The sequence below is a fragment of the Pelophylax lessonae genome, assembly GCF_965119305.1.
Source record: "Pelophylax lessonae genome assembly, chromosome: 5".
In the NCBI taxonomy this organism is placed as follows: Eukaryota; Metazoa; Chordata; class Amphibia; order Anura; family Ranidae; genus Pelophylax; species Pelophylax lessonae.
Genome location: NC_138772.1, coordinates 329,892,070 through 329,914,619, shown reverse-complemented (window position 1 = coordinate 329,914,619; position 22,550 = coordinate 329,892,070). Strand labels below are relative to the sequence as shown.

The window sequence follows — 22,550 nt, the reverse complement described above, 5'->3', positions numbered from 1 at the left end:
ATTTCTTTTGGTGGTATTTGATCACCTATGCAATTTTTTGATCATGCGCTATAAACAAAAAAAGAGCGTCAATTTTGCAAAGATAACAATATTTTTCACATTTTTTATATGAAATTCCCCCCAAAAAATGTAAAAATCAAAATTTTTTAACATTTTCGGCCAATTTGTTTTATGCTACATATGTTTGGTAAAAAAAAAATCGCAAAAAGCGTATTCTGATTGGTTTGCGCATAAGTTATCGCGTTTACTAACAAAGGGAAAGATTTTTGTCATTTTTCTTGTTTTTTTTTTTAACGCGTAATGGCGGCGATCTGTGATTTTTTTTGCGGTACTGTGACATTGGGGCAGACAGATCGGACCCTTGACTGACATTTTTGACACTTTTGGGGTTACCAGTGACATTACTGCAGTAATCAGTGCTATACATATGCACTGTTACTGTAAAAATACACTGGTAGTGAAGGGGTTAACTTTATTTGAGAGGGAGGGGCTGTGTTTGTCCCTAGGGGCGTGATTCTAACTGTGATTGGCTGTGGCTTGAGCTGTAGGAACAATGATCAACGGTCCTACATAGTAGAACCGTATGATCAGTGTTTCTACACAGGGGAGAATGACAGGCGGCTTGTTTACACAAGCCGCCTGACTTTCTCCCTCTCCACCGATGATCACAGAGTGACCGGCAGACATCGGGTCCGCCGGTCACACGCGCGGGGGGGGGGTCCGTGACCGCGCGGGAGCGCGCCTCAGGCAGCGCGCACTCGCTCCCCAGAGCCTCACAGGCTAGTGACGTATATATACGTCACTTTGCCTGTGAGGGGCTGACCGCCGCAGTATATCTACTTGCGGCGTTCAGCAAGTGGTTAAGCCAATTTGTATTTTGCCACATATTTTTGGCAAAAAAATCCCAATAAGCGTATTCTGATTGGTTTGCGCAAAAGTTATCGCGTCTACAAATGTATTTATTTTTACTAGTAATGGCGGCGATCTGTGTTTTTTTTGCGGGATTACGGCGGACAGATCGCACCCCCTTTATTCGCGTATTACTATTTAGTCTTGGATTGCGCTGATTATAATCCTTTCAGATTTGTACCCTAACTGACATTTTTGACACTTTTTGGGGGGACCAGGGACATTTGTACGGTAATCAGTGCTAAAAATATGCACTGTTACTGTAATAATGACACTGGCAGGGAAGGGTATAACCTAGGGGGTGATCAAAGGGTTAAGTGTGAGCCTAGGGGAGTGTTTTCTAACTGTATGGGGAAGGGACTTGTGGAATGAACACAGAGACCTGTGATCGTATATAGGAGGATCACAGGCGCTCTGTGATCATTTCAGGGAGAACAACAGTCTGCTGTGTTTACAACAGCAGACCGTCGTTCTCTCTCACCAGGATGCGATCGCGGGTGCCCGGCGGCAATCATGTGAATCGGCTTCCCCGCTGTCTAGTGGTGGCGGGCATGCACCTCCGGCAGCGCGCTAGCCTTCAGGAGCGCTCCTGCGAAACGCCGCACAGGAAGGGCGGTTCTCGCAGCAGAGCCAGTCGGTAGGTAGGTAGGTAGGTAAGTGAATAAGATGCATTAATTAACTAGATGGCGCAAAGTCTTATATGTGGGTGGAACTTCGCTTTAACAACCCTCTGTCCCTTTTTCTCAAGTACTAAAATTGGGAGGTATGAGATAGCCTTTGCAACACAATACCAGAAGCCGAAAGTTTCTTTTCATGCAGCCACGCCTACACCTGTTGACTCTTGCAGACAGGATATACTTGCTCTGAAGGTAAACATTTCCTTGTCAAATGTTCCGTGCTGGTTTACACAAGATACTGGAACAAGGAAGTTAGAACTGACACTAAAAGATATATTCATCCTTTAGAAATGTTTACTGCCAACAATAATTGGACACCTGCAAAGGACCCTCATTCAAGTAGCCAAAACATCAATCAGCAACCTGTGACCAAACAGGAAAGGTACTTTATACTGTTTTAGCTTGTTTTTACATCTAGCATGTTTATAACTTGCATTTGTACATGTAGTGATGATGCAGACATGAGCATATATAATGTGTGTTAGGGTTTTGTGCAGTGAATGACTATATATTGAGCACCTTTAGCCCTCGTTCACATTGAATGTGGCTTTGAAATCGCGCAACTTCATCTGAAATCGCACAATTCCAAAGCCGCATGACAGTGCGACTTTGAAGACATCTGTGCGGCTTCATGCACACATGCCTATGCAAGTCACACCCGAAATTGTCAAAAGTAGTGCAGGAACTACTTTTTCAAATCGATGTGGCACCGCAAAGTCGGCGTCGCACTGATTTACACAGTTCCATTGCCGACAATAGGGTACGACTTGACCATGCCATTTGACTTATCAAAACGCATGACAAGTCGCTCCAATGTGAACGAGGACTTTGAGCGATATATATTGATTCAGCACACAGCGATTTTTTGTAAACATCTACTTCTGTAGAGTTTTCCGGAAAAATGGAAATCCTCTTCTTAATTTCTTCCTCTTTGTGTAGTAATGTGTGGGGAATTTTACCTTCCACCCCAGCAAAAAATGGCAGGACCCCTATCCTAAAACACGGAAGAGCTTTCTTATAAATATGCATCAAAACAAGAGATGGTCTTAACCACTTGCCGACCGCCGCCGTAAATAGTCTATTATGATAGACTATTTACGGCGGCGGTCAGCCCCTCACAGGCAAAGCGACGTAGGCCGGAGGCGCGCTCCCGCACCCCCCCGCGTGTATGTCCCTTACACTGGGAGAAAGGCAGGCGGCTAATGTAAACAAAGCCGCTTGTCATTCTTCCCTGTGTAAGAATGGAGATCATATGGTTCTGCTATGTAGGACCGTTGATCTCTGTTCTTACACCAGTAGCCACGTCCAATCACAGTTAGAAGCACGCCCCTAGGGACACACTTAACCCCTCCCTCTCAAATAAAGTTAACCCCTTCCCTGCCAGTGTCATTTTTACAGTAACAGTGCATATGTATAGCACTGATTACTGTAGTAATGTCACTGGTAACCCCAAAAGTGTCAAAAATGTCAGTCAAGGGTCCAATCTGTCCGCCGCAATGTCGCAGTCCCGCAAAAAAAGAAAATCGCAGATCGCCGCCATTGCTCGTTAAAAAAAACAACAAAAATTACAAAAATCTTTCCCTTAGTTAGTAAATGCAATAACTTTTGCGCAAACCAATCAAAATACGCTTTTTGCGATTTTTTTTTACCAAACATATGTAGCATAAAACAAATTGGCCTAAAATGTTAAAAAAATTAGATTTTTACATTTTTTGGGGGGGAATTTCATCTAAAAAAATTTGAAAAATATTGTTATTTTTGCAAAATTTACATTTTTTTGTTTATAGCGCATGATCAAAAAATTGCACAGGTGATCAAATACCACCAAAAGAAAGCTCTGTTTGTGGGGAAAAAAAGGACGTCGAATTTGTTTAGGTACAGTCTTGCACGACCGCGCAATTGTCCATAAAGTCACGCAGTGCCGAATTACAAAATAGGCCCTGGTCAGGAAGGGGGTAAAATCTTCCGGGGCTTAAGTGGTTAAAATGTAAGCTAACCTTTTCAGAAAAAAATGAAAAGGTGAACTAACATCATACATCTTCCCACCACCTAGTACATGCTGTATTTACCTACCTTCATTGATGGACTGTCAGTGACCATGCAGCCGATGCAGTCGTCCAAGGATTATTTAGAACCCCTTCTCTTCTCTGTGCATTGCTTCCAGGACTGATCAGAGCAATTCTGATTGGCCAGTGCCAGCATAGAGCATTGCTCTAATCTGTCCTTGAAGCACTGGACAGAGAAAATGGAGAAGTGTGGGCACTGACAGCTTTTACCATGGAGATACAGTAAGTACAGCAAGGACCAGGGGGGTGGGGAAGATGTACAGTGTTAGAGCACCTTTTCTGAAAAGGTGAACTAACTTTTTAATCTCTTGGCGCTGACAGCACTCAAATATGCAGCCTCTAAGCGGGTGGGCCTTGGTGCGGAGCGGCCGCATATTTTGTTATATTGCAAAACAAGCTGTGCCGAGAGCGTGCTACTTGCGATCGGGAGCTTTCCGATCATGTGACCTCCATGATTGGTCACATGATCATAAACTAGCCCCGCCTCCCAGCATCTGAAACCCCTTAAAGGGCCATGAAGCGCTAGAACCAACGGGTTAAAGTGAAACTTTAGGTTAAAATTAAAAATGGCCAGACAGGCCAAATTTCTAATGCAGAATATACATACCTGTTCGCCCCTGTAAATTAAGCTCACTGTAGAAATGCCGAAGCTGATGGAACTCCCACTCATGCACAGAAGTGACGTCATCCCTGCCCAACCAATTAAAGCAGCCAGCATTTGATACCCAGAAACCAGCCACTCGAAGATGTCAGCTGCCGGCAGGGAGCTCCAGGGCGTCGCATCGTTTCAGCCAAGGTGAGTATAGTTCAGCTTTAATCAGTGTAGTTTGTAATTACAGATTTTACATGTTGTGCCATCTGCTGGTAATTTATGGTATTGTTACACGACCCAAGTATTATCCTCTATAGTAGGGGTCTAAAACTGGTGGCCCTCCAGCTGTTGCAGAACTACAATTCCCATGAGGCATTGCAAGGCTGACAGTTACAAGTATGACTCCCATAGGCAGAGGCATGATGGGACTTGTAGTTCCACAAAAGCTGGAGGGCCGCCAGTTTGAGACCCCTGCTCTATAGGAAAAGTCACATTTTAGTTCCCTGTATTTGTAGCTGCTGACTTCTAATTTTTTTGGTGGGGGGGGGGGGGGCGGCTGGAGCTCAGCTTTAAGCATAAGAGTTAGATTTTGATGTTGAGGGGAACCCCCCAGCTGCTTTGTTTAAATATAGAGCACAGTGACCAGGAAACATAATTTAGCACAAATATTTCTTTATTACTTTCATTGTAGTAAATTTTATAGGTTAGCAAATTCACGTGCAGGTTTAAGGTATTCTGAAAGAAGGTTATTTAAAGCCAAACTCCAGGAAAACTAGAAGTCCTCCCTTTCAGTGCGGAGCCTACGTTTTGGCAGTGTACTATTCCTCTGTGTCCTCACATGCAATGCAGGGCTTGATGAAGACAGGGGTGTAGGGGAGAAGAGACTACAGGGATCGGTCTAGAAGAGAGGTAGTGAGAGTAAAACTGTTGTACTAAGCCTGGATTCACATTGATGCAAACTGGATGTGGGTTTTCCCACTTTTAATTCGCATGACAGAAGAGTGTGACCGACTCTCAATGGAGCCGGTTCACACAGCTTCCAAGTGGCCATGGTCCACACTGGAAAAGGGTCCTGTGCATATCTGGCCCGTTTTGGGTGCAAATTCAGCCAAAAATTTGGACCTGATTCGCACCTGAAACGGAGAACAGGGACGCACCGGACCCCTTGCTGTGAGCTGCTGCCGCAGCTAGTGTGTTCCCAGCCTAAGTCTCTGTAGACTTAACACGCAGGTAACCCTTACAGTCTAGGTGCAGCCCCACTGCATGAGAGAACTTTTTGTTTTCCCACAGTCCAGATTTAAGGGAATTATGTATTTCAATGCTGTAATTTAGGACATATTAAAAAAAAAAAACAATTTAAACAAAGACAATTTATTTAAGAAATGAAGAGACACTTACATAAATATCCAATAAAAGCATAAAAACAAAGCCACTGGCCGGCTACAAGATTTTCCCGTCCTTCCATGTTCAACTTGGGCAACCTCAGCACGTCGTGAACCGACGCGTTTTGTCACAACTGACATCCTCCTGGGGTCCTGTTTTTACGCTTTTTATTGGATATTTATGCAAGTGTCTCTTCATTTATTAAATAAATTGTCTGACAGTATGCACTCTGGAGCCTTCTATGTTTATTTTGCAGAATGGTGGATATTATGTATATTATATATTATATATATTATATACCAGAGGTGCACAGCTGGTATTGGGCGTTATACATCTACTGCGGACATCCAGTTTGACATTGTCTGGTGGTTCCTTCAAGCCCTGCTTCTTTATTCATCCTGTTGTTTGATTAGTCCGTTATCCTCTGGCCTCTGGTAAGCAGATGCACAGTTGGTGGTGGCACTGAGCACTGGCGTGGGACACCATTAAGTTTACTTGGCACTGCTCTCACTTCATTTGTGACTTTTTCTTTGAATACCTTTTTGGACTATATTTATTTTTTACATTAGTCACCTATGATATTCAATTTGTCACTTATTTATTGTGTATTATTTTGTTTGCACTATCACATTAATTTAGCACAGCTTTTTCATTATATATATAGCAGATAACATATACATTGTTAAAAAACATGAATATAAAAGAAGCACATATGTATCTGAGCTACATAAGGTCTATATCATGGGAGGACTGGGCTGGGGGTCAGGGAGGCAATTGTCCCCCGGCCGCCCTGAAACCCTGTAAAAATGCCGCACCGCTTCTGCCAGAAGTGATCATCTAGGAAACTGTAGGGAAAAAGAAAACAAAACACTTCACGGGGATCACAGGAAGGAATTGGGTGGAGAACCAGCCGGATGACACAGAGGGGATCTCCCATTCATACACAATTTGGATCTGAAACGCTGGTCACTGTCAAACAAAGTCCCACCTCCTGGACCGGCTCCTATGATAGACAGCACACTGGTTCCCAGCATCCAGGAAGTGGGACTTTGTTTGACAGTGGCTGGCATTTCAGCTCCAAACGGTGTCACAGCGGGAGATCCCCTCTCTGTCATCCATGCGACTCTCCTCCCAATTCCTCCCTATGATCCCCGCACAATGTGAGGCTGCACTGATGGGCAATGATGAGGCTGCACTGATGGGCAATGATAGGCACTGATGAGGCTGCACTGATGAGCAATGATAAGGCTGCACTGATGAAGCTGCACTGATAGGCAATGATGAGGCTGCTCTGATGGGCACTGATAAGGTTGCACTGATGGGTGCTGATTGGCTGCACTGATGGGCTGGATTAATGGGCACTGATAAGGCTGCACTGATGGGCACTAATGAGTCTGCACTGAAGGGGCGCTGATGAAGCTGCACTGATGAGCACTGATGAGTCTGCACTAAAGGGCGCTGATTGGCTGCACTGATGGGCTAGATTAATAGGCACTGATAAGGCTGCACTGAGGCTGCATTGATGGGCACTGATAAGTCTGCACTGGTGGGTACTGCTAAAGCTGCACTGATGGGCACTGATGAGACTGCACTAATGGCAAATTATGAGTCTGCACTTATGGGCACTGATAAGGCTGCACTGTTGCTGGCTTACACTGGTCTGGTGGCAATCAAAGACACTGTCGCTGGCATACACTGGTCTGATGACATTGGGATTGGTGTGGCAGTGATCAAGAAAACTGTTGCTTGCTGAACTGGTCTGGTGTGGTGGCAATCAGGAATACTGATTGTAGCTACACTGGTCTCGTGACACAGTGCCTGATGTGGTAGTGATCAGAGAATTGTAGGGCCCATTCACATGTGAGGGTGGGGGGTTGTAAAACCACTACCCCCTTTAGCTGCAAAGTCAGCAGCTGGGGTGTACACACACCTTGGTAGTGATGCTTTGCTTTACAACTGTGGCAGGAATTATATACCCTGTATGCTTGCTGATTGCAACTGATTGAACTGAGCGGGTTTACTTGTACATGGTCCAAGGGGTGGTTAGGAGGTGATACAATGCCTTCACACTGATCTGAACACAAGTGGCTCTTCAGGGAGCAACACACATGTAAACAAGTCCTTTTGATGACACTATGACTAATGTGGCAGCCAACAGGGACACTGAGACTGGTGTAGCGGTGATTAGGGACACTGGGTCTGGTGTGGTGGTTATCAGGGACACTGGGATTGATGTGATGGTGATCAGGTAACTGTTGTGGAAGTAATCAGGGACACTTTAACTGGTGCGGCGGTGATCAGGGATGCTGTGACTGGTTTGGCAGTGATTAGGACACTGACTGGCGCCACGGTGATTAGAGATACTGACTTGCAGCAGTGGTCTGGTGACATTGTAATGCTGTAGTGGCGATCACAGACAATGGCTGGCAGGCCTGACATACAGTAATATCAGAGTAGCAAACCATTGCACATGATCACTGCCACAGTGGTACAATGTCACCATATCACTGCTGTGATAGCTGTGATTGACCACAGCTTTAACATTGTACAGAGCTGCTGTTGTTGGCCCTGTACCATGTTATCACTGTGACCAATCACAGAGATTACAGTAGTAAACAATGAAGTCATGAATGTTTACTACTATTTACTGTGATCACTAATTGGTCACAGTGATCACATGGTACAGGGCCAATCACAGCGGCTCTGTACCCTGATTTTTGATCCACTGTGTCCACTACAGATCACGCTGCTGAGTGCTCCCAAGAAGCCAATGCAGGGGCCCGTATGGGTATATCCACCTGCATCAGCACTGCTCCTGTCCAGCTGTGTAACTACATTGGACTGATGGGAGGTGGATAAGAAGTCCCCCCTAGAAAAAACAACACATTCATGGGCATTAGTCAAGTTTTTTGATGCTTTCTCAACGCTCATAAAAAGACAAAAAAAAATTATCAAAACACATAATAAATGCTATAAGCGTGTTAATAAGCATTGCCTCATTCATCATAATCAAAACGTGTGAATGAGTCCTCAGGATGTCCCACTCTGAATTAAAAGAACAACAGCGCCACCCTTGGACAGCATCGTTATCAGTCTGGGGAGAGGGTAGTTCGATACACTAACAGGTTTAGATGGACTTGACTAGCATATTAAAGCTGAACTCTAGCTAACACTTAAAGCTAAAACAAGGTTTTTTTTTTTTTTTTTTGGTAAAGATTTTACATACATGAATAACAGCTGACCATTCTAAGCACCCCTGTCAGTGGTATATTGTTAATATATTGTTTGTCTCAAAACTCTAACTGCCAATTTTACCAAGACCCAATAAACCCAAAGCACCGCTCAATGCTTTATCCAAATTACCCGGTGACTCTAACCCTGCTGGGCACTAACTTTCCAGGGGTCTATCCAGCCTGAACACAGAATCTGAAGGGAGAAAAATAGACGTGCAAACTGGAAAGCTGCCCATTTCACAGATAGTCCGACTCTAGCCCAGGCGTTGAAGAAACGTGTTAGAAGCACAGCCTGGGAGGAGGCAGAGCTGAAGCCTTTCTGACTATCTGTGAACTGGGCAACTTTCCAGTGTCCACTGCTTTTGCTGGACAGCTTGGTCTGTTAAATGGAATTCAAAAATAACTTAATGGCCAGGTAGGTTGAATTCAGACAGAGCCCAAAGCTTTTAATCCCCTGCATGTCTGAATTTCAAACAAACGAAGAGGACAGGCACCCCTATAGTAAGGCTTTCTCCAAGATCCAGCTGCCAGCAGGATGTGGGACATATTTTATTACTGGTAGGTAATACGACTAAAGCTGTAATGCTAAAAAAAACATTCTTTAGCTTAACTTTAGCTTTTAATTTTATTTTTCCATTTTGGATATGGTAATGTAACACTTCCCCAGCAGGGGTTGCAGATGACTGGGATCCACACTCCTGCACAGCCAGGCAAGAAATATTTTCACACTTTCTCCAGACACGAGAAACAGTCTTTGAGCTTGGTTTTTATGTTTTATTAGGGGTAATAACTTGGATAAGGAATAGGAATTATGGGGTGCCCAACTTGATAGCAACAAAACCAGAGACAACTTCCTCCCTATGTACAACTCTGATTGATCTCACTCCCGGCTGCTGAGAGTCCCAGATTGAAAAGCCCCTTGAGGACTAGAAACTTGCAGTCCTTTAGTGAGTATCACAAAGTGTTGTAGACTGCATCCTGGAGTACCTCCAACTCTGTTGTAGACACTGATCACAGGACTACCACTACAGGGAATGCTTCTCGACCATCCTGCTTCTTCTCCAGTCTGCCCGACTGACTCTTCACCAGGCTACCAGGCTGTCAGGGCAAGGTAATGAAAGATTTAAGCTGTCTTTCACAGAGACCTACTACAGGTGGCTTTCTCTCTCCTTGTAAGTCCCTGATCATGCTAATGTACTCACATTGTCCTCCTTGCTGCTTTGGTAAAAATTCCTTCCAAACTGCAGTACTGTTAGGATCCTCCTGCCCCCCCCCCCCCCCTGGCAGGTTTTACCTCAAGGGCCACCAACAGTCCCCTCGGCACTCCATCTTCCACCTGACTCCCCAAGCAGCATGACTCATCCATATTTAGTTCAATCTGAGTTTATTAAGAAAGAGGAGTTTTACAGAATATGGGTGAAAGCTAAGGAGCAAGGAGCAAACAGAAAAAATTCACAGCCATGTCACACAATGAATTTCAAGTAAGTGCTTAGTACAAACAATATCAATCAGTGTTGAGACGAAACAGAAACTACCAAGTCCATTGGAGTACGATTGTATCGCAACTTGATATACAGCAGCTTGGTGTAACCTGGGTCAACATAAACAAGGGAGAGAGCAAATAAAGGATAACACTGTTAGAGACACCGCCACATCTGGTGTCACATTAGAAAATGGTGTAAAGTTTGGGAGGCACTAGTAAATACTCAGGTTTTACGCTGCGAAGCACCCAAAAACAACAAGGGAGCACAAAAAGGATAGCCGTATGGTGCCAGTGGTATAGCCAAAGAGGTAGAGAGAGGGGAGGTGGGGTAAAGCAGGAGAGCGAAAACAGAGAGAAGTCAAGGGGGTGAGGAAGACAGAGAAGATCATGAGGGACCGCCCACGTCCCACTACTGTTCCCCATCACCCGGCAGCACAGGCGCTTCGATCCAGGACTGAAAGGCCTCCGAACACCGAAACACGTCCCAAGACATCCATGCAGCAGAGAACCGTTCCTCTTTGCCCCCTTCTCGCGCCAGCAGGTTTTCCATGTCTCTAAGCCTGTCTAGTTCCAAAGCCCACTCAAGTTTAGAAGGCACGTGCTGGGTCCTCCAGTGTCTGGGTATTACTGTCCGTACAGCCGCCAAGAAAAAACGCAGAACGTCTCTCTTGATCGACCGGAAGGAGCCGGGTAACAAGGACAACAAGGCCAACTGCGGTGTCGCGGATACTGTAGTTGCCTGGAGCCTGCAGTAAAGAGCAATAATTCCAGTCCACAATGCATGGATCTGCGGGCATTCCCACCAAATATGAAGGAGCGTCCCCCTAGATGACTTGCATCGCCAGCATTGGTCCGACTGAAGTGGATCAATATAGGTAATCGAGGAAGGGCACCTGTACCATCTGCTCAGGAGTTTGAACCCCTTCTCCTGAACTTGCGTAGCAGGAGACAGCGAGTGAGTCAGCGCGAAGCATTTGTACCATTCGGTAGATGAAAGGGCTCGCCCCAGGTCCCTGTCCCAGGCAGCAGTATAAGTTGGCAGGTCAGGGCGAAGGGCACGTAGGAGTAATGAATATAAGAGGGATACCGTGTGCGTGGGGGGAACATCCTGGAGTAGGATAGAGTCAAACTCCGAAGGGTCTCCCCTAACAGCAGTCAGTGAGGGCAGGGAGCGTATATAGGAGAGAGCCTGGCCGCGCTGCAGCCAGCTCACAAGAGCACCATCGGATGTGGTGGAATTAGGAGTCGTCAACAAGGACGAGTCAGTTCTGAGAATTTGGGAAACACGTTGATGGTCCGTCGCAGTCCAGGGTCCAAATCTAGAACACGAGGCTGCCGGGGGGAACGCCGGGGTGCCAAAGAAGGGCGTCATGGGGCCCTGAGGACCTGAGAGACGGCCCGATTTATTCAGGCAATCCCAAGTCCGCAGGGTCTGGCCCGTTAACATGTTGAAAGAGGAAACGTGACCACGAAGATGCACCGGAGTCCAGGGAAGTGCCCTGAGATCAAAGGGGGTAAGAAGATGTTCAAGTTGCACCCACAGTTTAGTGGGGGCATTGTGAAACCAATCCACCAAGCGCGTCAGGGTCGCCGCGCGGTGGTAGAGAGCGAAGTCCGGGATACCGGTGCCCCCTCTAGACTTCGGAAGGGTGAGAGTCGCATACTTTAGGCGGGGTCGGCTATGAAGCCATACAAATCTCGAAAGCGCTCTACGCAGCTTGTCAAAGAAGGAGGCAGGTATGTGAACAGGAAGCGCTTGGAAGAGGTACAAAAAGCGAGGTAGAATGTCCATTTTCAGGACATTGATCCTCCCAAACCAAGACAAGTGTTTCGTGGAGTAGGTAGACAGGTCAGACAGGGTTTTAGTGAGGAGTGGAACAAAATTGTCAGTGAAGAGGCGCGTCGGGTCAGAAGGCAGATTGACGCCCAAGTAGCGAACGGAGGAGGATCCCGTCTTAAAGGGGTATGTGTCCGAGATACGCTTAAGAGTCGATTTAGGCAGGGAGATATTTAATATCTCCGATTTAGAGTGATTAACTTTAAAGTTGCTCACAAGGCCAAAGTCGCGGAACTCGGCCAAGATCGCAGGGAGGGACTTTTGAGGAGAAGTGACGTAGAGCAGTAAATCATCTGCGAATAGCGCTAGTTTTGAATGTATGGGGCCAATGGTCAGTCCGCAGACATTGGGGTTGTCACGAATAGCAACGGCCAGATGTTCCATTACTAGGACATAGAGGAGCGGAGACAGGGGGCAACCCTGGCGCGTACCGTTGTGGATGCTGAAGGTAGGAGACAAGGAGCCGTTAATCCGGAGCCTAGCGGAAGGTGACTTGTAGAGGGCCATAATTCTAGCCAGCATCAGCGGGCCGAGACCGATTTGTTCCAGGGTAAGACGCAGAAAATGCCAGTCAACACGGTCAAAGGCCTTCTCCGCGTCCACTGTCAGCAGGCACAAAGGTATATCGTGGGAGCGGGCATAATCAGTAAGCAGGAGGGTTTTCAAGGTATTGTCCCTAGCTTCTCGGCCTTGGACAAAGCCCACCTGGTCCATATGAATAAGGTCTGGCAATAACGGTTTCAATCGGGTCGCTAGGATCTTAGCATAAAGTTTAAGGTCGATTCCAATTAAAGAGATAGGTCTGTAATTGGCACACGATGCGGGGTCCTTCCCCGGCTTTGGAATTAGAGATATGTGGGCCTCTAACGTTTGAGGAGGAAAATCCGAGCCGTCAGGAATCGAGTTAAAGACCCGAGCCAGAAAAGGGGCCAGCAAAGTGCTGAACACCTTATAAAATTTGGCAGTAAAGCCGTCGGGACCAGGACTTTTGCCGGAGGGGATAGATGCAATAGCTGCCACAACCTCGTCGACTGAGATTGCCGTTTCCAGGTCCGAGACAGTCTCAGCAGGTAGGCACGGGAGGGCAGTCGCCGACACATACGCAGCTTTGTCCTCGAGGGAGGCTCCCGCGGCACCCTGGGGCAGGGACGCAGACAAATGGTAAAGCGACTGATAGTAAGTCGCAAAGGATTGACCAATCAGCTTCGGGGTCATCACCAGGGACCCTGTTGGGTCACGAATCCGGTCAATAAATGTAGAGGCAGCGCGTGGGTGGAGTGCGCCAGCCAATGGTCGACCACATTTGTCTTGAGACTTGTATCTGTGTAGAGCCAACTTCTGGTCGTACGTGCGGGCGGAGGCCACATATAGGTCTCTAAGTTGGGACCGAGCCGTAGAGAGGTCGGCTAGAGTGGCAGAGGATGGGGTCCGGCTATGCTTTGTTTCTAGATCGCGTAGCTTTAGAGTCGCAGCCGTAATAGAGGCCGACCTTTCTTTTTTAAGACGGGAACCCATCTGGATAAAGGAACCCCGCAGCACTGCTTTGAGCGCTTCCCATTGCAGAGGGAGGGACGTAGGGTCCTCAGCGTGGTCTAAGTAGAAATTGTTAATGACAGTGGAAATCGCGTCCACGCAGCCCGCAGTCGCCAGTATAGAGTCATTAAGCCTCCAGGTCCATTCTCTCATCGGAGTGTCCGGGGGGGAAAGCGTGAGGAAAATCGGGGAGTGGTCGGACCAGACCAACGTCCCAATGTCTACCTCGGGGGACCAGTCAAGACAGGCATGGTCCACGAAGAAATAGTCTATCCGGCTGTACGACTGATGGGCAGACGAAAAGTGAGTGTAGGTCCTAGAGGTCGGGTGGAGGATTCGCCATACATCAACGATGTGCAAGTTATGAAGGACACGCTTCAGGGCACGCAACTTCGTATAGGAAAGAGCTGAACGAGAGGAAGAGGTATCTAGTGTAGGGTCTAATGGAAGGTTGAAGTCGCCGCCTAGGAGGATCCTCCCCTCCGCAAACCCCGCGAGTAGCTCAAGGTACCGCAAGGCCCAGGCAACCTGATTAGCGTTAGGTAAGTAGAAGTTGGCAACCGTGTATGTCGTCCCCCAGAGAGCAAACTTAACCAGCACGTACCTTCCCTGTGGATCTGCAACATGGTCAATCATGATGACAGGCAGGGATTTATGAAAGGCCACAGACACCCCTTTGGACTTCTGAAGCGGGTTAGAACTGTGTATCCATCGGTTGCAGTACCTGTTGGAGCAAGCAGGGACAGAATCGGAGCAGAAATGCGTCTCTTGGAGTAGCAGGATATTGACATGGCGCTTATGCATATGGTATAGGATTTGGCCCCTCTTAGAAGCAACATTGAGGCCCTGTACATTATAGGAGCCTAGGATCAAACGGGGGCGAGTACTTATTGTGTGGGCCATAGTAGGACGCGGGCGGGTAGGCAGAGGAGAGGAGGCCTCCAGGGGAATGGAAGCCGCGATCAGAAAGAAGGAAGGACAGCAGAAGAAGAAAAAACAAAGAAGAGAAAAAAAAAGAAAGGGGGGGGGGGGGAGAAGACACAGGAACAGGGAATATAGAAAGGGAGTGGGAGAGGAAAGAAGAAAAAAAGAAAAAAAGGGGGGGAAAGAGCAACAAAAGAAGAAGTAAAAAGAGAAAAAAAAAGGGGGGAAGGGGGGGGTGGAAGGCTAAGTAGTACACTGAGTAGTAGACAAGGGGGACTCCAGGAGGGGAGCCAAGGAAACTATGGTGCCTGAGTACAGGACACCGCGCGTAACACACGATACGAGCACAGAACCGTGCTCAACCTATGGGGGGGTGGAAGTGTGAAGAGGGAGATAGAAGCACATGAGCGGGTCCGGCAACCCAGCAGATTTAAACAAAAAATCAATTATGTGTACACCGAAGAAGAACAACAACATTAGAGCTCAATACGGGGATATTGGTAAGGACGCAAAATTGCGACCGTCAGGGGAGAAAGCAATAAAATCATAAAACATGTTAGAACAACAATATAAGAGCAATTGAAACATTAAGCTGTGGGCTAGGATCTATCAGAATCATGGAGAGTCAGGCGACCCCCCCAAACCCCAGCTGGACTGGACAACAGCAAGGGGCAGGGGTAAGGTCACACCGAGCCAGTAAGTACATGAAGCCGTGGGGTAGCGAGCATTAAACAGAGAAAAAGGAAAAATTGTCACGAATTAGAGGAAGCATTAACATTGTATAACAATACCAATAACATGAAACATAAGAGACAACTCAAGAGCCGGCGGACCCCAAATTCTGTGGCTTGAACGGTCACATAGCGACCCCCTCAAACCCCAGCCATTCATAGCAATAGCAAAGGGCAGAAGCAAAGTCAGACCAAGACGGATGAGGCCGGTAACTGTGGAGAGAAGCATGTTATAGCAGAGGGCAAGCAGGGGGTCAACAAATAGGGTCCGGTCGCACTAGCACAGTCAGAGTGGAGTGCGGTATATGCAGTCATCAAGCTTCCGGAGACTGAGGGCGGCTAGGCCTGTGCCTGGGTAAGGCAGATCTTGAGCGGGAGCGACGACTTCTCTGAGGAAGGGGACCAGATGACTGTGGTCGCGTCCATTCAACTGGAGGATCCAGCCAATTCGGAATGTCCACCGGAGCATGACCCAGGAAGGAGAAGAAGTCGGGTAGTTGATCAGGATCCGCTAGCACGAACTTCCGGGAGTTGAAAGTCACTTTGATGCTGAAGGGGTGCCCCCATGTGTAAGTGGCCCCAATTTGACGTAACAAGTCCAGTAAGGGACGGACCACTCTTCGCATATGTAGAGTATTGCGGGATAGGTCGGGGTAGATGTGAATGGAGGAGCCATCAAAGTCAAGAGATCCCAGCTGCCAAGCCTTTCTCATAATTTCTTCCTTTAGGGTATAGTAGTGAACCCTACATAACACATCACGGGGACGGCCTTCTCCCCTACCTCCCGGACCCCCCACTCTGTGCACCCTGTCCAGTTCGATGGCCGTGGTCGGGGCTCTACCGAGAATCTGATTGAGAATGGCAGTCACTGTGGGTTTAAGATCCGTACCAGAGGTGGCCTCAGGGAGGCCCTGAATCCTTATGTTGTTCCTGCGACTCCTGTTTTCGCCGTCATCTATGCGGAGTTGTTGCTGGCGCAGGCGGTGGAGGTGGTCCCGGGAGGCAGTCTCCAAAGCCGTAATGCGGGACTCATGGGCTTCCTGAGTAGCGGTGACAGCGGCAACAGTGGAGTCCGTAGCGGAGACCTGCTGGCGGATCGCATTCAAGTCAGCATGCAGCGAGAGCTCCATTTTAGAGGCCCAGGATTCGAAGTCCGACCGGAAGGCAGAGAGAAGGGAGGCCGCCTCCGACCTGAGGGTTCCCCCACAATCCCTGGAGTCAGGGCCCCCATTCATTGAAGAAGAGCTGGGCAGGGGAGGCGAGGATGAGGATGCTGCTGGAGAAGGAGGCCGCACCGCGCCTCCCGTGGCCCCATCAGGAGGAGTAGGCAGAGATGGCGGAGGGGGAGGTTTGGTTTTACCCACTGTGCGACTGGGCGCCATCTTATCAGGTCTGGGGGAGCGGGGTTCCGGTAGCGCTGTGTGCAGCAGGTAACGTTGTATGGAGCTCTGTTGAAGGTCTGCAGGGTCAGCGAGGTGGGAGCTGCCCGCAGACATGCGTATAGTAGGTGTAGTCAGGCTAAAAGGTAACTGCTGGAGCCGGACAGTCCCGTGGCTCAGCACCTCATTACAAGCGTCTTCAAATCAGTTACAAGAAGATGCACATGGGCTGGAGGTCACGGGCATACAGTGCAAGTTTATTAATGTAGGAAAAAATTTGATCAGAGCAATCCACAGCAAAAAGGGATCAAAAGGACAGGGGAACTGTTGCAGGGATTTGTAATATAGTCAGTGAGGGCCTGGTGCAATACTCTGCAGCTGTGGGTATAGGGATTTGCAAGAAAGTCAGTGAGGGCCTGGAGCAATACTCTGCAGCTATGAGTATGTAGCTGGAAGACTGCACAGCAGCAGACAGGTACCTGGCAGGCTGATGGATATGCTGCAGGAGTTGTGAGGGACACTCAACAGGGCTGAAGGATAGCAGGCAAATAAGGATGGAAGTGGACAGGGGTCAGCCAACAGTCCACAGAACCCCCCAACTCACAGAGTCCGCAAAGCAGCAAAATCAGAGCCCGGACTGTATCCCCCCTCAGCACTGGAGGTCCGTAGCAGCAGAGTATGATCCCGGCAGCTTCCCAAGGAGGATGAGGATGGGACCCCAGGTATCCCTCCGTAACAGGGGGGTACCCCAGGACTCCTAGGTGCAGATGATGGATGTAGGGGGGGCCGGCAAGATGGCGGGCAGCGGCGGCCAGGGGCCCTGGGAAAACGGATGGCGGAGGTCCCCAGACTTAGAGCAGGCCAGGCAGACAGTGAGGGGCGTCCCGAGGGGGGGGAGACCGGGAGGATGGAGAGGGCTGCGTTCGCTTACCGTCCCGGGCGGCAGATCGCGGAGGTCAGCTAGGCCGCAAAGTCGCGGGTAGGCCGCAGGCGCCGGTCCGGAGCGATCCCCTGGAGGAGCTGCACAATATGCGGATGGACGGCTCCCCGGTCACCGGCGACGGTCAGAGAAGGTGTGGATGCCGCGATCGGGTGGTCAGGAACGGGGATGATGGTGGATTCGGCCGTGTCCCGCACGGAGCTCCCTCTTCATGCGTGCGTCCGGACACGCCCCCCCCACTCATCCATATTTAAGGGCTGGCTCAGCTGCCATGCCAGGCCAACTGCATGGGGATTGGCTGAGCTCCCCTAAGTATGCAGATCAACCATCCGCCCTTCAGTTTCTAGAAGTTTCTCCAAACTCCCAAACCAGGGGAAGGCACCAGGGAGCTGCCTGTATGGGTCACCTAGCCCTGACCTGAAATAAAGTTTTGGCTCAGATTAAAGACTCACAAGGTAAAGTGTTACTAAACTCAGGACTGTGCATTCACCATATCTGGTCTCCCACAGTACACAAAACCTGGAAATGCAATTATTTTAGTAAATATAAACTGCTAAATACCTTTTCTCATTAGCAGTATATAGCAGTCTAGTGACTTCTATCAGTGTCTGGTTAAAGCTTGTAGGAGGATTTTCATTCTGCACTGACTGTCCTATAAGGATGCAGGACCCCTGACCCCTCTATCTGGACAGTGCTGATTGGCCCTGTGCTGATCACATGCACTCTCCCAAGAAAAAAAAATAACTCTCTAGCAATACACACCAAACTGAGCATATGCAGCCTGCCCCCTGGCTCTGTAATATCTGGAAATATATTGGGGATAGTGGAAGGAGGAGAGGATCAGAGGAGACCGGATCAAACAGCCTTTTTACACAATGCAAAGGATGAACCCCTTAGATTCCACAGCGAGTATAACAAGCATGCTTTACTGCAAATACAGACTGATTTTACTTTTGTGGGTTTAGTAACACTTTAACATGAACCAAAACATACATTTGCCTGCACTAACACTAGTAGCACAGTAGAGAGTGCTACAGTAAGGGAGGATTCCAACCCTGCTCAGTGTTTGGGTCCTATTTGGGAAGATTTATCTTCACTTCCTGTCCCATAGCCAAAACAGGACGTGAAAGGAAATCCCTCCAAAGTTAGGGAATCCTGGGATGTCACCAGAACTAGTGTCTCCAGTGGAAGAGTTCCCTTCAATTCCTGTTCTAATAACAACCAACATTTTGGGATTTGCTTTCACTTTCGGTGATAATGGACAAATGGAGAGGGTTATTCTCTCTCAAGGGGCCACAGTCAGTTACAAAAAGCAACAGGTGTTTTAATCCCTCTCCACTAAAAGTTTTGTCTTTAGTTATACTGTATTAACCACTTGCCGACTGTCCCACAGCAGATTTACTGATACAGGATCACGTATACACACGTGATCCATCATTTCCTGGTATCGTGCGTGAATGTGTACCGCTGGAGGCTCGCTCCCGCTGTGCTTGTGCTCAGCGGAAGCCAATTAGCAGGTCCGGCGGGCTTGATGTTCGCCAGCAATTGTTCGTTACACAGGCAGAATGGTGGTCTGCCTATGTAAACAAGGCAGATTGCAGTATGGAAGGCATTATGTCAGTATGGAAGGCATTGATCCTGTGTACCTGCAAAGCAGTAACTTGCATATGTGTGCGCAGCCTATTGCATTAGGGTGTGCACCCTAAAGCCCAAACACATATCCGTGTGTATATACTGATGGTGCCAGTAGGGTAGAGATCGGTGTCTGTAGTTTTATTGTTATTTTTTATTCTTTTTTACAACTTTTTTTGTTGTTGTTAACCTTGTTAGGGAGATTTGGTGAAATTTCAGGAGTCTAAACAGGGGGAATCTGCACCACAAGGGGTGATTAGGGTGTGCCCAGGCACACCTGGCACACCTATGGTAACTAGGATCATTGCCTTCCATTAGTTAAAGCACCACCACAGTAATAAAACACTGGTCAGGCACTTTGATTGCCCATGAGTTTAAACCCTTCCCAGCCAGTGTCATTAGTACAGTGCATAGTTTCAGCACTGATCATTGTATTGGTGTCACTGGTTCCCAAAAAAGTGTCAGTTAAGTGTCTGATTTGTCCACTGCAATATTATTATTATTATTATTATTATACAGTATCTATATAGCACCAACAGTTTGTGCAGAACTTTACAATATGAGGAAAGACAATACAGTTACAATACAGGAGGAATTAGAGGGCCCTGCTCGTTAGAGCTTACAATCTAGAAGGGATGGTCAAGTGAAAAAAAAATACAATAACTGTGGGGGATGAGCTGATGGAGAAAATGGAAGTATAGTTGTTAGTGTGGGTAGGATAGGCTTCTCTGAAGAGGAGGGTTTTCAGGAATCATTTAAAAGCTAATAGAGTAAGAGATAATCGAACAGATTGGGGTAAGGAGTTCCATAGGATTGGAGAGGCTCTGGAAAAGTCCTGGAGGTGAGCATGGGAGGAGGAGGTCTTGAGAGGAACGAATAGAATGATTACATGGGTATTTTGAGACTAGGCTAGGGATGTAGCTGGGGGCTAAATTGTGGATGGCTTTGCAATATTCTAGTCGCTGAACACCACCATTACTAGTAACAAACAAAAAAAAAAACAATAAAAAATATCCCATATTTTTTAGACGCTATAATATTTGTGTAAATCAATCAATATACGCTTATTGGGGTTTTTTTTTTTTTTACCAATGTAGCACTACTCCCTTAGGAGCTGCTGGTTTTTAATACTTTTGGATTCCCCTGGGTTACCCATAGCAACTGCAAGCAGGAATCTTAGCACTTTACGTTCTTGGCTCAGTCAATGATCAGTCTAGGGGTTGATGTTTTTTTATATTGGGATAGGAGAAGGGATGAGTGGGATACTCCAACACTTGAATTATTCACAATTCTGAGGACCTCTAACTTGAGGATGCGGCAAGGCCACTACTTCATGCTGCCACTGGATGAATCTGAGGTAAATGTTCCTTATAGTATTTCTCTTCAGGGCACTCACTTAGTACCCCCTTTCCTCCGACACCCATCCACTGTCTACTCTACTCCGGAGTGGTCCCCTTCCTGGGCAGACCCTTCGGCAAGATCCTCTGTATTCACTATACTGCTTTCCAGATTCTCACAGTGTCTCAACTCCTCCAGTCGGCTCTCCTGGACCCCTGGGCTCAGCTCCACACCTCTGGTTTACAGGCTGACTGCCTATGACCATTCACCAACTACTTCAGAAGAGGAGGCAGCCGCCACCCTCCTTCTGGGACTCTGCTTCCCGCCAAAGACCCTGTATATACATGCCCCCCGGCTTTTTATACCACACCCCACAAGGCACAGAGACAGCAGTCTGTACCAATTCCTGGGGCTGTATCAAAGCCTGTGTCCTCATTGGTCAGGTTTCCTCCACTGTCCAATGTGCCTCTCCATTGGGAACAGTGGGGACACTCCCTCAGACCATATAAATCCCACAATGAGCACATTGAGCAGACCTAACTCACAGATCCTGCTCTTTGTTAGGCCCCTTTCACACATACAATCCATTTAGTTCTTTAGTTCAGTCACGTCAAAATGTATCAGTCTTCCACCCGTTTTTCATCCGCTTTTTCATCCCTTTTTCGTCAGTTGTCATCCGTTTTTCATCCGTTTTTCCTCCGTTGTCATTAGTTTTTCGTCCGATCCGGTTTTTTGACGGATTAAAAATAGGGCATTCATAGCGGATGAAAACAGATGTTAACGGATGATCATCCGTTTTTACATAGAGATACATTGATGTCCGTTTTTCATCTGTCAACGGATGGATGAAAAATGGACAAACGGACAGCATGTGTGAAAGGGGCCTTAAGCAGAAAGCGATCTAGAATTTACCTGCTGCTCCTCTGATAGGCAGACAGAGCCAAAAACTATACCCACTCTCTAGCACCTACCTAGGAGGGTGTAGCAGGATAAATATTGGCCTAAATTGTTGAAGAAATTTGATTTTTAAAAATTAAAAAAGAAATGTTTACATTTTTTTTTTTTTTTTATTGAAGAAAGTAAAAACTATTGTTTTTGTTTTTTTTTTTTCAAAATTGTTGGCCTTTTTTTATTTAAAAAATAAAAAAAAGCAGGGGTGATCAAATACCACCAAAGAAAGGTCTATTTGTGGGGAAAAAAGGACATCAATTTTATTTGGGTACAGCGTCGCACAACTGCGCAATTGTTAGTTAACTTCTTCCGGCCCACGCTATAGCCGAAAGACGGCTACTGCGCGGGCTCTAATTTCCGGGAGGCCGTCTTTAAACGGCCTCCCAGTGACACGCCCCCCGCGCGCTCCCGCAAGCGCGCATCGGGGAAAATCTGTGTCGGCCGTGTCCCTTGGACACAGCCAATCACAGATCGTGGTGAATGGCCAATCACAGCGGCCATTTACCACGTGATCGGACCGTGCAATGAGAGATGATCTCATATGTAAACATATGAGATCATCTCTCATCGCCAGCTCTCCTTCCTCACACAGAGACTGCAGTGTGAGGAAGAGGAGAGCCGTCAGCGGTAAGGGGACACAGAGGAATGTAATCAGGGCACTGATCACCAGTGCCCTGATTACACAAGAGGGGAAAAAAATGCCATAAGTGCCTGCCATCAGTGCCCACAGTGCTGCCAGTCAGTGCCCATCAGTGCCTGCTCATCTAGGCACTGATGGGCACTGACTAGCAGCACTATGGACACTAAGTGTGGGCACTGATGGTGCTGCCCATCAGTGCTCATCAGTGTCGCCTCTCAGTGCCCATCAGTGCCGCCTCTCAGTGCCCAGCAGTGCCACCTATCAGTGCCGCCTATCAGTGCTCATCAGTGCGGCATATTAGT

General features: G+C 47.6%; 1 protein-coding gene across 1 annotated transcript in view; it reads left to right on the top strand.

Moving 5' to 3' along the window:
• Positions 1 to 1,876: 1,876 nt before the first annotated feature.
• Positions 1,877 to 22,550, top strand: part of SLC35B3 (solute carrier family 35 member B3) — a gene marked incomplete at its 5' end in the record, with an annotated part of 91,057 nt that continues 70,383 nt past the window's right edge. Inside the window, one exon of the mRNA XM_082259604.1 lies at positions 1,877 to 1,968. Within this exon, the coding sequence (XP_082115730.1) occupies positions 1,877 to 1,968 (92 nt within the window). The remainder of the gene's footprint in view (positions 1,969 to 22,550) is intronic.